Below are 21,114 nucleotides of genomic sequence, written 5' to 3'. Positions count from 1 at the left end.
TAAAAGATAGAGTTGATCTTGGTGGATAAAGTGACCGGTCTAATGGCTTGAAATTGCCCCCTTGGATTCATGAGGCCCAGTGGTTCCTGGCTAACAGCGTCTGTGACAATGATCATTATGTCTGTCGGGGCCTTGTCACCATGGGCCCATTGTGGGGGCCCCATTCAGCCCACGGTCATTTACACTTTCATTGGCAGCTATTTAGTCCCAATAAAACCTTCAACACAGCAATTTGTGAATCCTGCTCAGCCAAGTAGACGTGTGGAATAGGCATTAAAAGGAGTCGCTTTAAAAGTCAATGAATTGTTCCATCTTTTTGGGGGAGGGGCCTTAGATTTTTGGGGGCCGAAATGTCCCCCTCCCACCTCTGCTCACTCTGTTTCCCAGGCTGTGATCGGGGAGCAACAGCCCCAAAAGAATAGACTGATTCAGCCAACTCATTTTCTGTCCCCCATCTTAGCCATTTGTATATCATTTTACGCTGAGTTATTCCATTAACATTAGCACTGCTTATAATGAGGCCAGCATAGGATGCAGTGGAAAAGGGCCAAAGTAGAAACGTGTTGGACAGTTGGGTCTAAACTCCCATTCCCCTATAAAACAGAGATGATGCACTGTGTTGCATATGGATGGGGGTATAACATCCCATTTAAGCCTATTCCATACCAGGTATATCTAAAGACACAACAGCCGTGTGCTTTTACATGCTGGTCTTTAGGAGGGGCTCATGTCTCTGGACTTTACTGTTCATGTCTCTGTTGTGAAACAGACCACAGATAGATGGACTGGATAGACTAAATACAAATCTATATTAATCATTTGCATTCAGACGCAGGTTGTAATACTTTTAAAATTCAGATTTTTGAAAAATCTCATTATTGGTTAGAGCAACCACTCCACCTGTGAGCAGTGAGATTTTAAATGGACCGTTTTCTATCACGAGGGTTATTTGAGGCCATATTAATAATTTCCTTGAACATTAGCCATTAACTATCTATTAAGTATTTATTAACTCTTATCTAAAAAATTCCACCGTCAACACTGCTGAGATTGCTAAGAGAAAGAGCCCAAACGATCTACCTCTGCAGTCTAATAAAGACTCCCACATTCATCACCTCAGTTTTCTCTCTGTCCGTCTGGTCCACAGTTTGCTGAGCTAGCAAGACTGGCAATACTAATGGGATACAATATTTTATAGTGCCTTGAGTTTTGGCTCCAGCCTCTTCTGAGACGTGAGTTTAAATCCCACTGCTTCCAGCCCAGGGCTGTTGAATGTGGCTGATGAAGGACAGAAGGTCTGAGACATATAATCAATCTTAAAGCTGAAGAAAAATGGTCTTCTTCATTCACGATCCCAGCAGCTCTGTAAAACCCCACTCTGTCTGCGTCACTCAGTCCACTGACTACCCACAATAGAGCAGGAGGGGCTGCCACGCCCAGGCTAACACTGAGGGGAGGCCTGGTGATTGGGGGGCAGAGGTGGGGGGGTTTGGGGTTGACATCCCCCTCATCTTTCAAACTCTCCCTCTAATGCTCAATGAGTGAAATGAAAATACATCTGTACCACATTTAACAGTATTATTTTAATAGACAATAGATACAATAGTGCAATAGATGTTTTTGTCATTTAAATGTGTTGCAGAAAATTGTAATGCAAACATTCATGATCATTATTTCCTACAGGAGGAGCTATTTTTAACAAATATTTTCCCATAATGCTCAAGAACCATAATAAAGAATGTTATGTTTAAGTAATTGCTTGAAAGTGCATTGCAAGTCAATCAAAAAAGTACACAAGAAATCCCCACAAGCATTGCTTATATATTTTGGCAATAAATGGTAATCAAACGGAAAGTTTGCACCTACACTGTAGCATCATCCATACCCTGTAATAAAACCAAAATGATACAATCAATATGTAAATAAGCAAATCCTTGTGAATTTACAAAACACTTCATTTACATTACAATAAAATATTTCAAAACCTATTGTACAAAGGAATAAACAAGACCACATAAAACCTAACAATCAGACATTAAATTCATATGATTTCCTGCCACAGTAGTTCAGAGGACACCTCTCGCACTGAGACCCTGAAGAGAGCAGCAGTTTGTGTGGGGAGAGACAAAGAGTGAAGCAGCAGTTGGTGTGGGGAGAGACAAAGAGTGAAGCAGCAGTTGGTGTGGGGAGAGACAAAGAGTAAAGCAGCAGTTGGTGTGGGGAGAGACAAAGAGTGAAGCAGCAGTTGGTGTTGGGAAAGACAAAGAGTGAAGCAGCAGTTGGTGTGGGGAGAGACAAAGAGTGAAGAAGCAGTTGGTGTGGGGAGAGACAAAGAGTGAAGCAGCAGTTGGTGAGGGGAGAGACAAAGAGTGAAGCAGCAGTTGGTGTGGGGAGAGACAAAGCGTGAAGCAGCAGTTGGTGTGGGGAGAGACAAAGAGTGAAGCAGCAGTTGGTGTGGGGAGAGACAAAGAGTGAAGCAGCAGTTGGTGTGGGGAGAGACAAAGAGTAAAGCAGCAGTTGGTGTGGGGAGAGACAAAGCGTGAAGCAGCAGTTGGTGTGGGGAGAGACAAAGCGTGAAGCAGCAGTTGGTGTGGGGAGAGACAGAGTGAAGCAGCAGTTGGTGTGGGGAGAGACAGAGTGAAGCAGCAGTTGGTGTGGGGAGAGACAGAGTGAAGCAGCAGTTGGTGTGGGGAGAGACAAAGCGTGAAGCAGCAGTCAAACCATTTTTAGTTTCTGGGAGCTGTGGGCGTTGAGAAGAGAGACAGACAAAGGGCCAGGCTCTCTAAGTCTTTCCCTGCTGGGGCCGGCAGGGGCTGGGGTGGCCCCTCTAGTGCTGGCTGGATGGGTCCCCTGTGGGCCCCTGCCCTGGGCCTTGTACTCATTGTGCTCTACAAGTGCTCCAACAGATTTGTCCCTGCTGGTGTTGTGAGCGGTATAGATTTATGAGGAGTAGAAGGGACAACATCTCTCAAACCGCTGTGGTCGTGAGGAACTCATCTCGCTTGCTGCCACGGCAACATAATCTCTACCATGCCAACTGGGGTAGAAAGAAGAGACTCAATGTGTTCCATTTAAGAAAATAAACCCTACATATAGGTCACAGGGCTCATGGATCGCCACTAGGAACTGGGACACACCCTCAGTCCAGCGGGAACTCACAGGGGTTCTGACGAGCCACCCAAGCTGATTGGTAGAGGGACATGAAGTCTTTATAGCGGGGGGCACAACCCAGCCAGGCCTCCCCAAAGTGTTCTGTCCCTGTGAATAGGAACTCTCCGCCCCCAGGCTTTACGTGACACTGTAACAGTGTGTGGATGTGACCGTGCCATGAGGAACTGGAACCGGGAACCCCTATGGTGCCAGTGTGACGCTCGAACACCCCGCTACGCTGCCGGTACACCCTCCCGTCTGAGACCTCCACCAACGATGTCTGCCGCTCAGCATTGTGGGATACGTTCCTGATGGAGCCGCGAACCACTGGAGGGGCAGAGGAGGGGACTAACATTAGAGACTGTTTTCAGTCATCCCAATCATTTATGGTTATGTTTTATTGTAATGAAAACCAATTAATATGAACAGAAAGATGAGAAATGTATCAATTAAACAGCCACCAATACAGTATGATTCAGCTGATCTAAATTGTTATGTGCATTTCAATAATGTGTTTTTTTAAAGCGGCCAAGAGGGAAATTCAAAAGTTAACAGGATCTTGCTGTGTGAGTATGAGTGGAAAAAGGATTCAAATCTTCCCTCCAGAAACTTCACTCTCAGTCTCCACATCCCCCACTCACTCACCCTCTCTCTGTCTCCACATCCCCCACTCACGCTCCTTCCTCTCAGTCTCCACATCCCCCACTCACGCTCCTTCCTCTCAGTCTCCACATCCCCCACTCACGCTCCTTCCTCTCGGTCTCCACATCCCCCACTCACGCTCCTTCCTCTCAGTCGCCACATCCCCCACTCACTCACACTCTCTCTGTCTCCACATCCCCCACTCACGCTCCTTCCTCTCAGTCTCCACATCCCCCACTCACGCTCCTTCCTCTCAGTCTCCACATCCCCCACTCACGCTCCTTCCTCTCAGTCTCCACATCCCCCACTCACGCTCCTTCCTCTCAGTCTCCACATCCCCCACTCACGCTCCTTCCTCTCAGTCTCCACATCCCCCACTCACGCTCCTTCCTCTCAGTCTCCACATCCCCCACTCACTCTCCTTCCTCTCAGTCACCACATACCCCACTCACTCACCCTCTCTCTGTCTCCACATCCCCCACTCACTCACACTCTCTCAGTCTCCACATCCCCCACTCAGTCTCCCTCCTCTCAGTCTCCACATCCCCCACTCACTCTCCCTCCTCTCAGTCTCCACATCCCCCACTCACTCTCCCTCCTCTCAGTCTCCACATCCCCCACTCACTCCACAGAAATCCCTCCATTCCCTCCTTTCACTCTCTGTGGCCATTTACACTTTCATTAGCCAGCTATTTTCTCTCATCAAAAAGTCGATGATGGCGACTTGTGAGATCAGGGCACGGGAGTCAGCCTATAAATGAAGTGGACTCAATGGTACTATTGCTTCTGCTCTGTTGCAGCCTTAAGCCAATGGGTCTCCCATTGTGCAGCCTCAGCCCTCACATCTGTCAGGCCCCTCTGCCCAGCTACAGAAGCTGTTCGCTGGGAACAGATCAGGCCCACTACCCCCCCCCCCCCCCCCCCCCCAACACATCCACACAGACACAAAATCTCCTTTCCAACACCCACTCACTCACTCACTCCACCCCAGGCCTTTGTAGAATAAATTAGTGGTGATACCCAGCTGATGAGGGGACAGATTGGGCTACATGGATCTATGGAGAACTAAGGAGATAGGACACAACGAGTCAAAAGCAATAGTTGTTTACCATTTTTATAAATGTTTGATATAGGATCTAGATTTGTAATGAATTATTTATGTTCTATTGATACATACCAAAGTCACTGCTGCAGATGGCCAGGAGGAGCTCTGTGTCATTGCAGGGACGGCAGCTAGCTGTGGGAGGAGAGAGAGAAGTTTATAGTGTTGGTCTATGCAGAGGAAAGGGACACACATCACCCTGTGGAGCACCAATGCACATCCTTTCACTTCACTTGTCTTCTCACAACTCTCTCTCTCTAATCACTCTCTCTCTCTCGCTTCACAATCTCTCTCTCACTCTGCCCACTCCATACTCTGCATCACCACCCATTTCTCTCTTTCTCTCATATTAACCATCATCATCTACACTTCTTATAGTGATCATCTTACTGGACACTATCACCCTACTGTGAGGGTCCACTTTCAACACTTCAGACCACAACTATCACCCTACTGTGAGGGTCCACTTTCAACACTTCAGACCACAACTAACACCTTACTGTGAGGGTCCACTTTCAACACTTCAGACCACACCCAACGCCCTACTGTGAGGGTCCACTTTCAACACTTCAGACCACACCCAACACCCTACTGTGATGGTCCACTTTCAACACTTCAGCCCACACCCATCACCCTACTGTGATGGCTGGGCTTGAGATAACTGATTGATGGATGACGATTACAGACAGCTTGCCACTCCATTGACACACACATACTAGCAGCTCCATCCCTCCATTCATCCATCCCTCCTCAGTTCATCCAGACAACAAGCCAAGGGGTCAGATGGAGGAATGTCTGGCATGCGTCTCTACTCCATTCACATCTCCTCCACCATACTAGCACTACCCACACAGATCAAAAGCCTTGATGAGTCTCAACCTCCATGTTTGATTGTTCTATTGTTTAGCGGTCTAATTGAATGAATGAACTGGTGACCCCAATCACTGGTATCCTCCACTGAACTCCTCCACTCTGTCAATATTGGGAGAGAAGGACTCAGACAGACAGACATCACCAGGACAGGAGAATGACGTCACAGAGATGCCCACACAGAGATGAGGCATCTGTAGAATCCAACAAGTATTTGCTGTCTCCTTTGAGATACCCAGGGGGCCAATGGCCCTCCGCCACCCTGGCCCCTGCTCCCTAGCTTTGTCCCTCCGGTAGAAATGAGGCCACCAGACAAAACAACAGACCGGTCAGCAGCTGCTTCCTAGACCAGGCAAGAATGGATTTGGTTTTTAATTGGATAATTGACTGATTTCTTTGGGCCCCAAACTGTCCCTCGGTCTCCCTAGCACACCCCTCCACCCACACAGTGAATGGGCCCACCTCTTGTGCCGTGTGCTGTGATGCTAGGAGTTTATTGTCTTCTATGATTAAGTTAGAATGTATCAGTGTTTTATTATTCATGCACTTGCTTGGAAAATGGTTAAATGATGGTCAAGAAGATGAGTCTAAAGTAAAAACACTTAAAACTAACTGAAGGCATGATGATTTGCATTAAGGATACTTGTTGATCACTTTCATTCTTCACTGCAATGTTCTTTTTTGACACCAATACAACTGACAAAACATACATTATTTTTGTTATATCAATAAATGATTAGGTCTATTTACAATTGGGATTGTAACTCCAACAAAAGTGTCAAATTAACATCTTATGACCATGTCATACAAATAGAGAATTCGTATCGTCTCCAAATTTCAGTGGTCCAAAGTTCTTAAATTTGAATAATTTAACGTAGCCTACATAGGTCGCTTTTTGTGGTATCTGTACTTCACTTTATATTTTTGACAACTTTTACTTTTACTTCACTACATTCCTAAATAAAATAATGTACTTTTTACTCCATACATTTTCCCTGACACCCAAAAGTATACGTTACATTTTGAATTGTTAGCAGGACAGTAAAATGGTCCAATTGATGCACTTATCAAGATAACATCCCTGTTCATCCCTACTGCCTCTGATCTGGCAAACTAACTAAACACAAATGCTTCGTTTGTAAATTATGTCTGCGTGTTAGTGTGCTCCTGGCTATCGATAAATAAGATTGTGCCGTCTGGTTTGCTTAACATAAGCAATTTTTTATTATTTATACTGTTACTTTACTTTTTATGCTTAAGTATAGTTTTGCAATTACATTTACTTTTGATATTTAAGTACATTTAAAGCCAAATACTTTTAGACTTTTACTCAAGTAGTATTTTACTGGGTGACTTCCTCTTTTACTTAAGTAATTTTATATTAAGGAATCTTTACTTTTACTCAACTATGACAATTGGGTAATTTTTCCACAACTGTCAAATACTCACCCTGCAACACACTTCGGCCGAGGTTGGGAGCAGTGGTCTGATTGCCCAGCAACTCATATCTGAAGCCTACTGCGCGTTGGCTGATATCCCTCTGCGGGTTCGCCAGGAGGAAGATGGCTGGCTTCTGAGGTCCGTCCGCCGGAAAACAGAACACCTGCTCCGGCCGCCCTCCATCCGTCATCAACAGGTCAAGTTCCCCAGCCCGCTCGATGTAGACGCTGGCACCGTTGAAGCTGCGGAACGGTTTGATGCAGACCGTTGTGTGGCGCGCAGAGGACAGGTTGGGTTCCAGGACGACCCGAAGCGCCTGGCCCGGGTAGACCCACTCCACCGAACCCTCTGTGCAACGCAGCCGCACCTGCTGCACAGTCCGCGAGTTAGCCTCAGCCTCACGCGCCAAACCACTGCAATCCATGAACAAGGAAGGAGAAGGGTTCAAATGGGCACACTCACTCAGAAAACAACGCAGGTCAGAAAATATTATACGACGAGAGATTAGCCTATACTCACAGAGAATATGTATATTATCCCCCCCCCCCCCCTCGCCCCCTCGGCAAAACCCATTTTGATAGGATAACTGCAAGTAGTGCTATTGCATATTATTTCTTGTTGTTGCAATAATATGCAACAATAAGAATACACAATTACCTGAAAACGATGGGGATATTGGTATAAACAGATAATAACCATACATATTTAGACAACAAAGTTTTTAGAACGGCAAACGCAATCTCAAAGTCAATTACCAGTTTGGAATTCTGGCTACTAAAAAAAAGCATAATCCCTCACCTTCCACTCCAGTTGCATAGGTCTGCCGCGCTGGGAGACAACCAGCAGAGGAACAGTACATACATGAAAATCAGCCTTGGAGTTGGCGACATTGCACCAAATATAGGAATAAAAATAGAATCCAAAATCAACTTGGTGAGAAAACATCACCAATGTTCCGCTCCAATCCTTCTGCTAGCTCACTGAGATGCTCTCTTAGCAACATCTGTGGACGCCTGTGACTGACGCTGCGGCTGCGTTGTATGATTAGCCACGTGCACCCTAGCCCCCTGACAGCGTTGGTAGAAAATGGATGTCCTCGCTATTGTGTGTGTGTGTATGTGTGAGGATGATGAAGGTTGATACAACCGGGAATGGATTTCGTCATCATTACCGTTGGACCACAATGGAAATAAGCTAATAAGCTTAATTGTGTTATCCTTGATGATTTTCTTAAATTGTATGTGGAGGCGTCACTGGCTGGAGCGCGTTTATGTATGTATTTTACAACTTGTCAAATAAATTCAATCAATCAATCAATGGCGTAATTACCAAGCCCAAAGATTGGTAAATCGAAACAGTTTCAAAGGCGGTAATTTTTATTTGTCGTGACATCATTTAATGATAGAAGTTGTGTAAAATGGAAAAAACAACATGTAGGCTATTTGTGGCAAATTGTAGGTATAGGCTATCAATCGGAATAGCCTGTGGGTCCAATAATCGAAAAAGGTTGACCAAAACGTAATTACATTTTTTAAATCGCATTATTTAGGCCTACGTTCCCACACGACTTAATACGCGTTCAATCTGTTTTAGCTTTTGTTTTAGGTTAGTTCAGTGAAAAGACGATCCGCAGTACAGGCTCCAGCCATCTGTTACCTCCAAGTGCACTGCGCGACTCACAGATTTTCCACACCTGGATAATTGGAGCCTTAGTGAAACTTTGGGAAATAAATGGCGGAAAAATGCCAATTACTTCTTATTTAGAAGCCTTTTATTTATGTAGGTTAGTATTGATACGTATTTTCCGAACACTTTATATTTGCACATTCAACCCCTAAACATTGGCCTATAAAAGTAAATAACTCATAAAATAAATGAACAAAATAATACGATGTTGTTTGTATATATATGCAGATAATTTAAATCGCATTTTGTAATGATAGGCTTGGTTCTATAAAAACGAATGGTAGGCCTAACGGCCACAGATAGTATAGTTTGGGTGGTGAGTGGGGGTGAAGGAGATGGGGAGGGCGAATAACGGTAATGATGACGAAATCCATCCAACTAGGAACAGGCCCAGGCCAAGAACTGAAAAAAGGTATAACGTATTTTTGATACTTGGGCTCTATCTAGTGGCCGTGTACATGTAATGCACATCTGGAAAATGCAGGTCATGCGCGTCTCGGTTTAACGTTAATGAGGGTTAAAACCTGTGAACAAAATAGCAATCCTTCTGGGCCCAAGCAACAAAAGGTGCAAGTCAAGACCATGGCGACATCTTGCGGGTTTTCCAGCAACCACATGTGTATAATACTGTTGGTTGTTCACAGGACTTGGTTGGCCCCCTCCGGTGGTGCGAGATCAAAGGCTTATGCGTTTTGATGGGAATGTGGTTTGGTAAATTGCACTCATATGGAGAACTTAGGCAGATGTTTTCTCAGCTGCGGGGAAAGTCCTCTGCTAGGGTATAGGCTACGAAAAGGATATGTCCTTTCCTCAACCAGGTGGAAATTTAACAGACATAGGCCTACTGTGTAGTAATAACAGTCTATAGGCTAGATTTTTTAAATTGCAAAGAGCTAAAATAGGGCACCTTTCATTCATTTTAAACATGAATAATGTATGTATTTCTTAACCTACACTATTTTAATTTAGTCTATAAAAAGTATTCCGAACTATACCCAGGAATAGCTATTATTTTCAATCGTCTATCAGAATTCAGCTGTAAGGGAAGGCCTTGTAAATGTCAATGGCAGTTGAGTGGCTCGCGCTGTTGTCACAGCCAGGTTCATTTTCACACGCGCTCTCAGGTTGGTCTGTTTGAGTCACGTGTTCGGAGGCCAGAGCCCAGTTCCCTGGGGAGAGCAACATGAATGGACACTTTGTTATTCTACAAAAAGAGAGAGAATAACCCTCTAGTCCGAGTGGCATTCAGCCCCCAGACTGACTGAATTCTAGGCTAGTGGTTCAGTGTCCCATAGGGGCAGACTAGCCATCTGGCATTTCGGGCAAATGCCAGAAGGGCTGGTCCAGTTTTTGCCTGCATAACTAGTTTTTTTCTTCGCAAAAGTATCATTATCTGGCTAATAATGGTGGCCTCAAGCAATAAAATGGGCTCGTTTGGGGTCCTCAATTAAAATAATGGGCCAGAGTGTTAGACATGCCAGAGCTGGTTTAAGGTCACAGTCAGCCTCTAGCTCAGCTCCAGCACTGTAATATTTCTGTCTCCCTGCAGGCATGTCATTTACATTTTGTTACATCATCTGTCCATAAGACGCATTATGCTAATTGGCCAAAGTAATATTTTTCTTTAATGTGGTATTATAACTCCTATTGAATAATATATATTAAAATCGTGAATAATAAAATAAAAGGCTTATGGCAACATAGAGTTGAGTCTGTGACACTCCACCCGGGTCTTGAGGGTTACTGCCGTACCTGCAAGGGCAAGCACCCCATCCCATATCGAGGCACGACCGCATCATATGAAAATAGTCAAAAATGCCACACAGACATCCCATCATCACACACATCCAGCAGCATCCGCGTTTCATCTGCACCTTTTGAACGATCATGGCCCTCCTGCCCAGGACCAACCCATGGCTGGCTAAAACGGTCCCCGACGGCAACCACCTGCAATGAGACTCCCGTGCCCTCTGGTCCCTGCATAGTAATATAGCTTACCCCACTGCCGTGCGTCTGGCACCGTCTATACATTGCTTGTCGCACAAGACATATGCTTAGGCCTAAAACAATTAGGAGACATAACGTTGCACATACACATGGGTTGGCCTATAGTCCCGGGCGTGCGAGAGTAATTGATTGCAGTAGATAAATGGTGTGTGGCCTACTGTATTAATATTGAACCTTTATTTAACTAGGCGAGTCATATAGCTCAGTTTATAAAAGGAGGCGTGGGTCATCAGGGTGTGTGATGATGAGTCATATTTCGTACTTTCCAAAAGATAGAAACGTCAATTGTTAGGCTGACATGAATGTAAAAACCTGTATTATATTAGGCTATAGATAATTAAGCAAATCTACAACGCAGAAGCCATTAGATATTGGCATTATCAAAAGTAGGAATACTTCTAAGATGCAGTTGGACATGATATTTTGAATTGTTTTTAATGAGCGTTCGACTAATTTAATTAAAAGGTTGTGGTCCAATTCAAGATCCAAAAGATGAAGCAGTCTGTGGCCCCATGTGTGCCATTTCTTTCGGCAGTCTGTCAATAGAACTAAGAATAATAAGTCAAGTGATCAAATATTGACTACATACATGCACGTCATTGTCTACTAATCAAGACCCCATGCGAATATCCATCTAGATTGTGAACAAATAATTAGAAAGGACAAAATTGGTCTAACGAGCAATAGATCATCAAAACTCATTAGCTCGCACCATGACCAATGCTTCAGAGCTAAACGGTAATTCATTGTTATCTACCCTAACTGAAGTAAACCTACCATTTAGACACTGTCAAAAAGTTCAACTCTGACCAGTCCGGTCCTTAAACACCGACTTTTCTTGACACAACTAATTGTTTGCCTGAAGAAACCCCAAACCTCCGTTAATCATTGTCCCATTTAATTATCTTGTTCGAAGGTTTCTTCAAGCAAACAATTAGTCGTGTCATGAAAATCCACAGACGGGTTATTTTGAAACAATTCCCAAATGGCTATTTGAATAAGCCAACAAAATACATTTTTACAAATGATTACCTCAAATCCAAAAACAAATTAACTCAGCATCGGAAACTGATGTGTTTTGCTCCTGCATTTTTCTAAAGCAGTTCAGTGGAAGTCATAACTAAAATATCGCCAGCCCCAGCTGTGCTGAACTGATTTGACACACATCAGGGAGTCCAGGGAACATTTCAACCGCCGAGCTCCAACTGCACTGGCTGCTGCACGGGAGCACAGCGTTGTGTATTAGGGTAATTGTTAACTATAGGTCAAGTTCGTCCATTGAACCTTACCTGACATACATTTTCACACGAATATTATCGGTTTATTGCATAGAATATGCTGTGGATAATGGAAGGTATTTTCCAAATATTTTTAAACATTTACACTTTACACTAGGTAGGTCTACATGCATGTCTATCCTTGCAATTATGTTAATACAAAATGTGAAAATATTTTTAAAATATATTTTTTAAATGTGTACAGAAAATGGTATGAAACATTAGGGAAAGTCCTTATTGCTATATTAAATAACAGCTATTACATACCTCTATAGCATACCACATTTAAACCAGGCTGAATTGAAAGCCCCATTAGAAGGTGAGGAAATGTAAGACTCTTAATTAATGTATAAAAGTTTAAATGAAAATATGAAATAGTTATCCAAAAAATTATATTCAAATAAACTATATAGACATGTTTAATTTGGTCATTATTACATTAAATACTTTGACATAATACATATTAAACATACACTCTGGATATAGTTAGGCCTATAGAAAATGGATCTCAAATGATCATGATTAAGCTATTACTAAGTTCTTACAAATAGCTGTTGCATTGTTAGTCATGTTATGTGAAGCAGATACTGACTTCATTTCATCTATTATCTTTGAAAAATCCTTTGTCTGTGCTGCTCTCTTTGATGGTGACTGTCAAAAAGTTTGTTGTCACATCGGTTACCACCACCTTCTCAACATTATCCAGACAAGGCCTCCAAGACACTGCTGACTGCTCTCCAGAACTCCTCGATGCAGGTGATTTGGCGACAACAATGGGCCTAGACTGTTGCATGGATGAAGAAGAGTCACTGGCTCTGTAGAAATGGTTTTTGGACACATGCTTCAGTTTGGGGTGTGGGACAGACATGCCCCCAGGGCATTCTAAAGTCCTGCGGCTCTGTTGATCGAGTCTAGCCTTATGGACGAGTCTACCGTCATGGCTATGGGTGCCAGGATGGGACACAGTCCCCAGCAGTCTTTGAGCTTTGTTTGATTTTGGCACAATGCTCGTTCCCTCTTGAAACCTGCGTGTCAACTGGATGACACTTCTCTTAGATGTTTCGCCTTCATGATGACAATGTCTGGACATTTTAGACAGACCGTATGGGACCTGCTGCTCCTCTAACCGACTCCTCTTCGCGGGCTCCTCTGTTGGACAGCTGTCTGGCTCCATGTTGAATCGTAAACGCAACTTGGGTTTAGGTCCCCTTTTTTTAGGGATGTTGACAAATTCCTCAGCCATGAATGGGAGCGGAGGCGCCGGTCGCAGCCTTCTCTCTGTCTCTGGCAGTCTGACCCTCACGCTCTCTCCTCGGTTGACCGTGCTAGGGGGAAAGATTGTGGGCACGACAGCCCGTAGTCCCTCTCGAGCTCTCGGTGTAATCATAGGCATCGGAACAGGGTATGAAACACGAATCCCCCTTGGCATTTCTCTTCTGCATTCATAAGTCTTTGCTGTGGCTTTCGCCTTTGCCTGTATAAAGGTGGTCAAGTTAGATAAGTATGGGGGTTCATAAACATGTACTTGGAAGGCTAAATCCTGTTATTAATAAGCTGTATCATTGCAGATATTTTCCAACAATGAAATAGGCCTATAGCCTATTTGACATTGTTCATCCACATGCCATTTCCCTACACCAAAATCCTTATTACAATGATGCCAATTTGGTTGGTAATGACAATGTTTGAACAAAAAGTAAGCCCCATGCATTCACTCTTTTGCGATACATTTATTTCCCACTGTAACTTGGAAACGTGTGTTACTTTATTCAACTAGGAGCTTGAACAATAACATCAAAACGGAAATTAAAGCAGAGGTAAAAAATTAAATTAAAGAGCAAGATAACAGACAATGTTGCACTTTCATCTATTTATTAGCTGAATATCAGACATTTTGTAGTCTGACATTCTATCAGACCACAACACTCATGATTCAATTGTCGGAAAACATAGGTGATAAGTAAGAAAATAAATATGACTGAAACATGGACTAACTAACTCATGACAGTCACTGTTAAATTCCCCCACCTTCAGCAGAAATGTCTCCGGCTTCGGTCCCCTCTTCTTAGGCCCAAATAACTCCCTTTCACGCTCCCTGTGAAATAAATACATACAATTTTCGTATGAAACGTAACTCGCTCGAAATAATTTAGTCATATTTGAGTTGTTAAATGCGTGTCGTCTGTTGGGGATAGCCCAAGATGACATATTCGCACTCTGCCAGAAGAGGCCTGCTGTGCTGTCAAAACCTTACCTTTCTTCGAACGCAGCGAAGAGGCGCGCATCTAGTATGTTTTCCTCTGGTTCCCAGGTGCTATATCTATCCAAAAGAACGATACGGTAGCGTAAGAAGAGTATCACATTTGTGGCGAAAGCGTTCACCAAATGAAACCATGTCGGCTGAGAATCTCGTTGCTTTCATTATGGTATTGCCTTTGCGGACAGCGACGTATGTGGAGGTAGCAATCTGCTAATGTTAGCAACACTCTTATCGTGTGCTTTTGCGTTAAAATAGCCTAAGCAAAGTACGCGAATGTTACCAAAACCATGCCCTGTACGCAATCAACAAGCCTCGGTTACATGGCCTTAACATGTCATGAGCACACGTTGGTGCACATAAAAACAAGCATTCGAGAGATAACACGACAGGCTGGAAGCTCTGCTGTCAGCTTCCAAACCAGAGTGTAGCCTACTCACTTTTTAGACCAGCCCTTCCATTTCACAAGATATTCCATTCGACCCTGCAATATAACAAATATGGAGAGAATTAGGCCTACTTATTGTCGATAGAATGTCATTGCGATGGTGCACAAACACACGATTAGCATACATTATTGTTAGAAACGCGGAGGTGTAACGAAAATAAACTGCGTACTCTTCTTATGCGTTGTTTGATGATGGACTCGGCAGCGAAGACACGCTCTCCAACAGCCGATAGCTCCATGTTTACTTCAACCTCGTTTATAAGCTATATATTTTTTCTTCTATCTACTGCCTTCGCTGTTTAATTCCACACATCCCATAATACGCTCAGTGAGGCAGACGTCATCACGTTTTATACGGGTTGCCAAGCACCGCTGTCGGTGGGACCGTATCTGGTAGAGCGCATTGGCTCAGCTGTTGCTACGTGCTCTGGGTTGCTAAGTGAAGGGGAGGAGTTAATTCCTATTGAGTCTAAGGAAATGACGCTGATTTGGTGGTTGTCTGGTTTGTGCGCAGGAATGTCTTTGGCATAAGCGAATAAATAACCATCTGACTATGGCACACCAAAGTATTATCCATTTGAAAATAATTAGTTAATTTAAATTCATTGTATAGTCTACCCAACCTCTTACCTTGCATTGTGACTATTTCCTTGAACATATCTTTAAATAGCCAGTCATCGGCATTTAGAAATATAAAAAAGAGCATTCATTAATTTGATATGAAAATATCAAAGTGAGAATCAATAAGAACATGACCTTGGAGCTCGATTGTATTTCCACCGAATCTAACTGATAAGCTAGTTGCCAGGAATCCCATGCACCAACCTAAATACAAATGCATAGGATAGCTATGTGTAGCCTAGAGATGGGAAAGTATGTTATTTTATAATCTTGCGCTATTGTTCATTAATGTCCAACTACGTGAGGCTAAACTCTACAAAGGTCAATTAAAATTGACCTTTCAAGTTGTATCATTTTCATGAAGATATTGTTTGTTTTTCATGGGTAATTTACTCAATTGTGGGGTTCTGAATCTCTGGTCTCTCTGGTCTTCCGATAGTTTTTAAAAAACTAATTCGGTTGAAGATTTATGAATTTATGAAAACAATTAAAGGTCAAATTAAGAAGAGTTGAATTTTAAGTTTTACTGTCTGAAGATGAATAGGTAAACACAACTGAAAACGATCAAATATTTCAAACACAACTTAGCCATAGAAATGTGAACATATGATAACATAGCCATAACACGAATAAACAGGTCTCTGGAAAAAAGAATGACATGATAATGACATATAACATAATCTAGCACAAGGTAATAACAAAAATGATGTTTATACTTACTAATAATAATCGTAACAATATTAATACATTGCTAAATAACCAAATTACTTCAAATAAATTATGTTGGTTTGTTAAAAATGTATACCAGTTTTTGTATTTACTATAACGAATGTTATTGTTTATTATTATTATCAAGACGCTATGGTTGCTTTAATTGCCTCATGAACTTATACATTTTTTAATAATTAGGCTTACTTACGAAAGTTTTTAGGCTTTGTGTTTTTCATAACGATTTTGTTTTTATACGGAATTTTTATACATGAGCAAAGAATAATATGATTTACGCCTCCTATAATAAAGAGATAACTCTGAGATCTGAAACATATCCTACAGAAACCTACATTCATTTGAAACCTATAGTATTTGGGTAACTTATTAAACAAATTAATAAAAATATAAACCCCTTGAGTTCTGTCCCTTGATCCATGCAAACTACAACCTTTCTTTAGTGAAACATAAAGGGTAATGAAGGCAGAGCTATGAATTACATGAAGATCAAACTGCGAAAACCCATGTTTGTTATCTTCTGAATGTATTTAAGAGTAGGCCTAAGTCATTAGAGTACAGTGTTACACAAGTCCAAATCAAAGGTTAAACTTTTTCAGAAAAGGAAATTGGGAAAAATCAAGTAATCAACTGTAACCTGCATTTTTTGTACACAACTACGTTGTACAAGTAAGAGAATAATCTATCGAAAAGGGGCATAGTTACCAAAAGGAATCATACGAGTTATGAAAATATAATGAGACAACGAGATATGTATGAATTTGATTAAGATAGAGAGAGAGAGAGGGGGGGGGGGGGGGGGGGGGAGAGGGAGAAGGAGAGAGAGAACGCGAGAGAGACTTACATATCATACTAAACATTACATTATAGCTATTTTACAACTTTGTATGATAACGAAATTATGGAGCGTTTCTGTCAACAATGTGATTTGATATATGACTAAATTACTCAGGCGTTTCCACAATATCAAAAGAAACAGGGAAAGCCTGCTGTTACACAATTACAGTATATTACTGAATAGCATACAAAGCATGACTAGTGTGCACAATGTGTGATAATATAGTGTTTATAACGCCTTAGCGGTTCATCAAACCGACAATATGCTTCGGGTTTGGAAAGAAAACGTTCGTTTGGTGGAATGGCTCTAGAGCCTATGCGAAGGGGAGAGCAGAATGTACATCGGATTTGTTCCGTATTTGACCTTCAGATGCCAGATTATTTCGCCCTACACTGTTACCCAACAACACATGTTCAACATAACACGTAGATATGGCCACTGTAGATTTATTACGGACGAGGAGACAAAGGACAGCGGACAAAAGATGCATGGGATGCATTGGAAATCATATGCCACCACCATTTTGATACGCTCAAACCATGATACCGACATTTCAGCGCTATGTGGGTATTAAAACGACTATATTTTATTAAGGGAACGCGTTAAGCCTAGGTAACACCTAACTGCAGGACTCCATATTTTGTGGTCTCGATGATTGGTCTCAGCTTTACTGCAGTGCAGCAATGGCGACAGCCATACATGGATACACAGTGCGAGTTGGTAAAATATTATTGGCTCGCTCGTTTCTGGGCAACCGCGGTTACTCAGCTCAGTACTCGCAAGTGCTGATCGCTGTCCTACTTTCATGGAGGACATTATCTGTTGTGCAAAACGCGTAGCCTGAGTAAGAGGAAAACCACAGACACACATAAAATACATGTATGTTTTCAGCTCGAGAAGAAGAACCACAGCCTCGAAGCAAACTGAATTTACTGTGCCTCTCTCTCTCTCTCTCTCTCTCTCATGTTTATTCAACAACGATGCTGCAAATACATCTTGGCGGATTATATTAGTGTTTGGCCATGATTTAACACAAAATAAATGTAATCTTCACAAATTACATTTATTTGACTTATTTGTGAATCCTTTATAATTAGACTGGTATATAGGCGTATGCTACTGGCCCCCATCAGAAGTGCTTAAAAAATCTCATAAAAAATACACAAAACAGTCATTCGAATTGATTGGTGTTATTAGTTGTTGTTTGCCCTAGGCTTCATGGCAAATACGCCTTGCAGTAGGCTACGTCTGTAAATGTAAGATGATACAGCAATGGCTGGCTGCACTGGAAGGTTGTGGTGTGGTGATAAAGGGGGAATGTGAAACATCGCACTTGTTCTATTTATATGCTCCAACGTGTACAACGAGGTTTCTGTTTGACTACAGAAAGCTGAGTCATCTCAGAGTCATGCGATCTCTTATGCGATCTTGAGGTTGGCTATTTCTTTAATGTCCTTCACATGTAAAGATAGTCCTGTGTGTGTTTTCTTGTTCCAGTTCAATGGCCCGTCTTGTAGCCTAATTCTATATTCTTCAAATTGACCGCCAAGTGGCCTCGCCTTATATGACTGTGTGTATGGGGCAAAAATGGGCTACATTGAATCATAAAGGGTTATTCGGCTCTCCCAAATATAGAACCCCTTTAAGTTACAGAACATTTTCACCAAAATGGTTCTTAAAGTATTCATTGAGGGTTCATTTGTTGGGTGAATGGGGTCTACCTGGAACCACAAAGTGTTCTGCCTGGAACTACATTCGGTTATCCTTTAGACAGCAGAAGAACAATTTATGGGCCAATTTTTACAAGAGTATGTCCCAACTCCAGATATATTTAAACCTATTTTCCGATATGTAGTATGTGCACCTTTGTCGATTTGCTAGCCACACCTAACACCTTGATTGAAAATAGACTTGTTGATGAATTTCGATGAAGCATTTCTGTTGTTTACTATCCAAGTGCATATGTCCAAAACTAAGGTTGTACGTTCCCCTTACTAGTGATTCTGTCTTTCGTTAAGATCAAATACAATTTCTCGAAATGCCTACGTCAACGTTGCATTTGCCTATGTTACACTGTGTAATAAACTAAAATGGCGTGCTTCTTCGGTCAGTAAGCAAATTCAGAATGTGATTATGTATTGAAACTGACATGGAACGCCCATTGCACAACTCAAATCTGTAGTTTATTAGGCTACACCTCCAACTCTCAGCGCGTTATGCCGAGCGACCATTTCATACACCGCAAAGCCCCTGCGAATATTCGATCCGCTGCTTGAAGCGGTTATAGACGAGAGAAAATGGCTGTCTCATTTTAAGCAAGTCACACACGCTGTGTATGAATAATGGAACCTTTGACTATAGGGCCAAGATATTATCCTAAAAAAGGAAGACTTATTAACGTAGATGCAATATAGCTATCCTCTAACCCTTGCGTCTACAACGGATTCCAGAGCAAATCAAATGGAGACTGATACAAGCTGGCTATGTGCCGAATTGTTTAATGATAAACATTTGTTAAGTTACTTCAGCTGTAAACATCTAAACATTTAACGCTGAAAACGGAAAACAAACACATAGGCTACTTGGGGGACAGTTGGAAAGTAGATGCCTCAACAAACGAAATGTAGCCTTCATTCACCTTCATTCACACATCGATAAAGTCCTCATTCCTGAAATGCATGATGAAACCACGCAAACCAATTATTTGAAACTTTTCTATATGGTTCACCAAACAAAGAACCGCCATTCTAGGTAAAATAGACCCATTCTCTATTGCTCTTAGCCTAATGATATCCGATTAAGAACCATTGACGATTGTAAAATTATATAGGCTATATTAACACGATTATAATACAGTTATACACTTTAACCTACCAAATAAAATGTCTAAAATATGTGGCCATGAACATGGACAGTGCAAACTTGAGAGCTTTGAATTCTTAAAGTTGTGATTATTAAGCCCAAAGTGATTAAGCCCAAAGTGAGATTTCAAACTTGCAACAAATGCATAGGGAAAGGGATGTCAGTGAGCCTATATATGACACCGATATAGTCTACCTGATCAGACTCAAATCTATGGCGAAACGGTTTTCCATTCTATGGACAATTTCAACATTTATTGGCATGATATAGCCCAGAGAGCAATTCAGAGGTACCGCGCTGCGCTTCTAGAAATGTGCAGGACTTGTCAAAAACTCCGCTTGGTTTTGTGTATGAGAGCTATCTGCAAAAATATGAAACAACATTTGATAAGCTACAAAAAAGTTGAATGTGTAATTTGACTTTTGTGCATGGATCAAATAAAGGAAATTCTATTTAGAAGCGAACGCATTCCAAAAGAGAATTGCTGAAATGATTTTATTTGTCCCTGCTTTTAGGATGAATAGAACCAGCTATTTCCTGAAAAATGCTTTCAAATAAGGACATCACGGGACACTCCCCATGTGCGTGCATCGCACAATTTACATTTAATACAGGAGCAACATTTACTGCCTTGCTCAAGGGCACATAGACAGATTTTTTTCACCTAGTTTGCTCTAGGATTAGAACCAACAACCTTTCAATTACTGGCCCAACACTCTTAACCGCTAGGCTACCAGCCGATTAAAACTTTTCTCAAAATGTGTTAAATTGGCCCATCAATCTTGACATATCTATCTGTTCCAAAATTGAATGGCACACTCCCAGTGCCACTCCCATTATTTGATAAGCAACTCCCAGTGCCGAAAAACATTATTTGATAAGCAACTCCCAATGAAAGACCTCGGCATGTTTTCCAGTCCAGTCCAAGGTCTTTCACAATGTAATGGTTACACTGGTTTTAGATTAGGTCTATAGACAAGGTCATGGCCCATATTATGAAGTCTAAACAAGCCATTCAACATGTTCTGATGTTCATGTAACGTTTATGTATATGCATACTCCCTCCCAATATAGATAGTTCTACTTTCCTTGTTACACTTGACTGGTCTGGGCCCGAGTCATTGAGAAGCGCCCGCCTGTAAACTCGACAAAATTCCAGGTATGTGCGCTTTTTTGCAACTGCATTCG

General features: G+C 42.1%; 1 protein-coding gene across 3 annotated transcripts; it reads right to left on the bottom strand.

The window, feature by feature from the left end:
- Positions 1-2,576: 2,576 nt before the first annotated feature.
- On the bottom strand, positions 2,577-15,274 carry cbx8a (chromobox homolog 8a (Pc class homolog, Drosophila)). 3 transcript variants are annotated; one of them, XM_031813998.1, is made up of 7 exons: positions 15,050-15,274; positions 14,429-14,915; positions 14,203-14,269; positions 8,003-13,648; positions 7,214-7,617; positions 4,970-5,029; positions 2,577-3,477 (listed from the first exon to the last, which is right to left on the bottom strand). In XM_031813998.1, exons 4-7 carry the CDS (start codon positions 8,092-8,094, stop codon positions 3,140-3,142), a joined length of 894 nt encoding a protein of 297 aa, XP_031669858.1. In that variant the 5' UTR covers positions 8,095-13,648; positions 14,203-14,269; positions 14,429-14,915; positions 15,050-15,274; the 3' UTR covers positions 2,577-3,139. The 3 variants fall into 3 exon arrangements, with proteins under 3 accessions (XP_031669858.1, XP_031669857.1, XP_031669856.1); XM_031813997.1 differs by having other exon boundaries at positions 8,003-14,269; positions 14,429-14,494; positions 14,872-14,915; XM_031813996.1 differs by lacking the exons at positions 2,577-3,477; positions 4,970-5,029; positions 7,214-7,617 and having other exon boundaries at positions 12,576-13,648; positions 14,429-14,494; positions 14,872-14,915; positions 15,050-15,238.
- Between the last annotated feature and the right edge of the window lie 5,840 nt (positions 15,275-21,114).

Source organism: Oncorhynchus kisutch, unplaced genomic scaffold, assembly GCF_002021735.2.
Source record: "Oncorhynchus kisutch isolate 150728-3 unplaced genomic scaffold, Okis_V2 Okis06b-Okis10b_hom, whole genome shotgun sequence".
Lineage (NCBI taxonomy): Eukaryota > Metazoa > Chordata > Actinopteri > Salmoniformes > Salmonidae > Oncorhynchus > Oncorhynchus kisutch.
This window is presented reverse-complemented; position numbering and strand designations above follow the sequence as displayed.

Coding starts and splice junctions, on each gene's coding strand:
- cbx8a (XM_031813996.1), bottom strand. CDS start 15,118: ATGGAGCTATCGGCTGTTGGAGAGCGTGTCTTCGCTGCCGAGTCCATC. Junction 14,916..15,049: donor TCAAACAACGCATAAGAAGA/GTACGCAGTTTA, acceptor GTTATATTGCAG/GGTCGAATGGAATATCTTGT. Junction 14,270..14,428: donor TTCGCTGCGTTCGAAGAAAG/GTAAGGTTTTGA, acceptor TTTATTTCACAG/GGAGCGTGAAAGGGAGTTAT.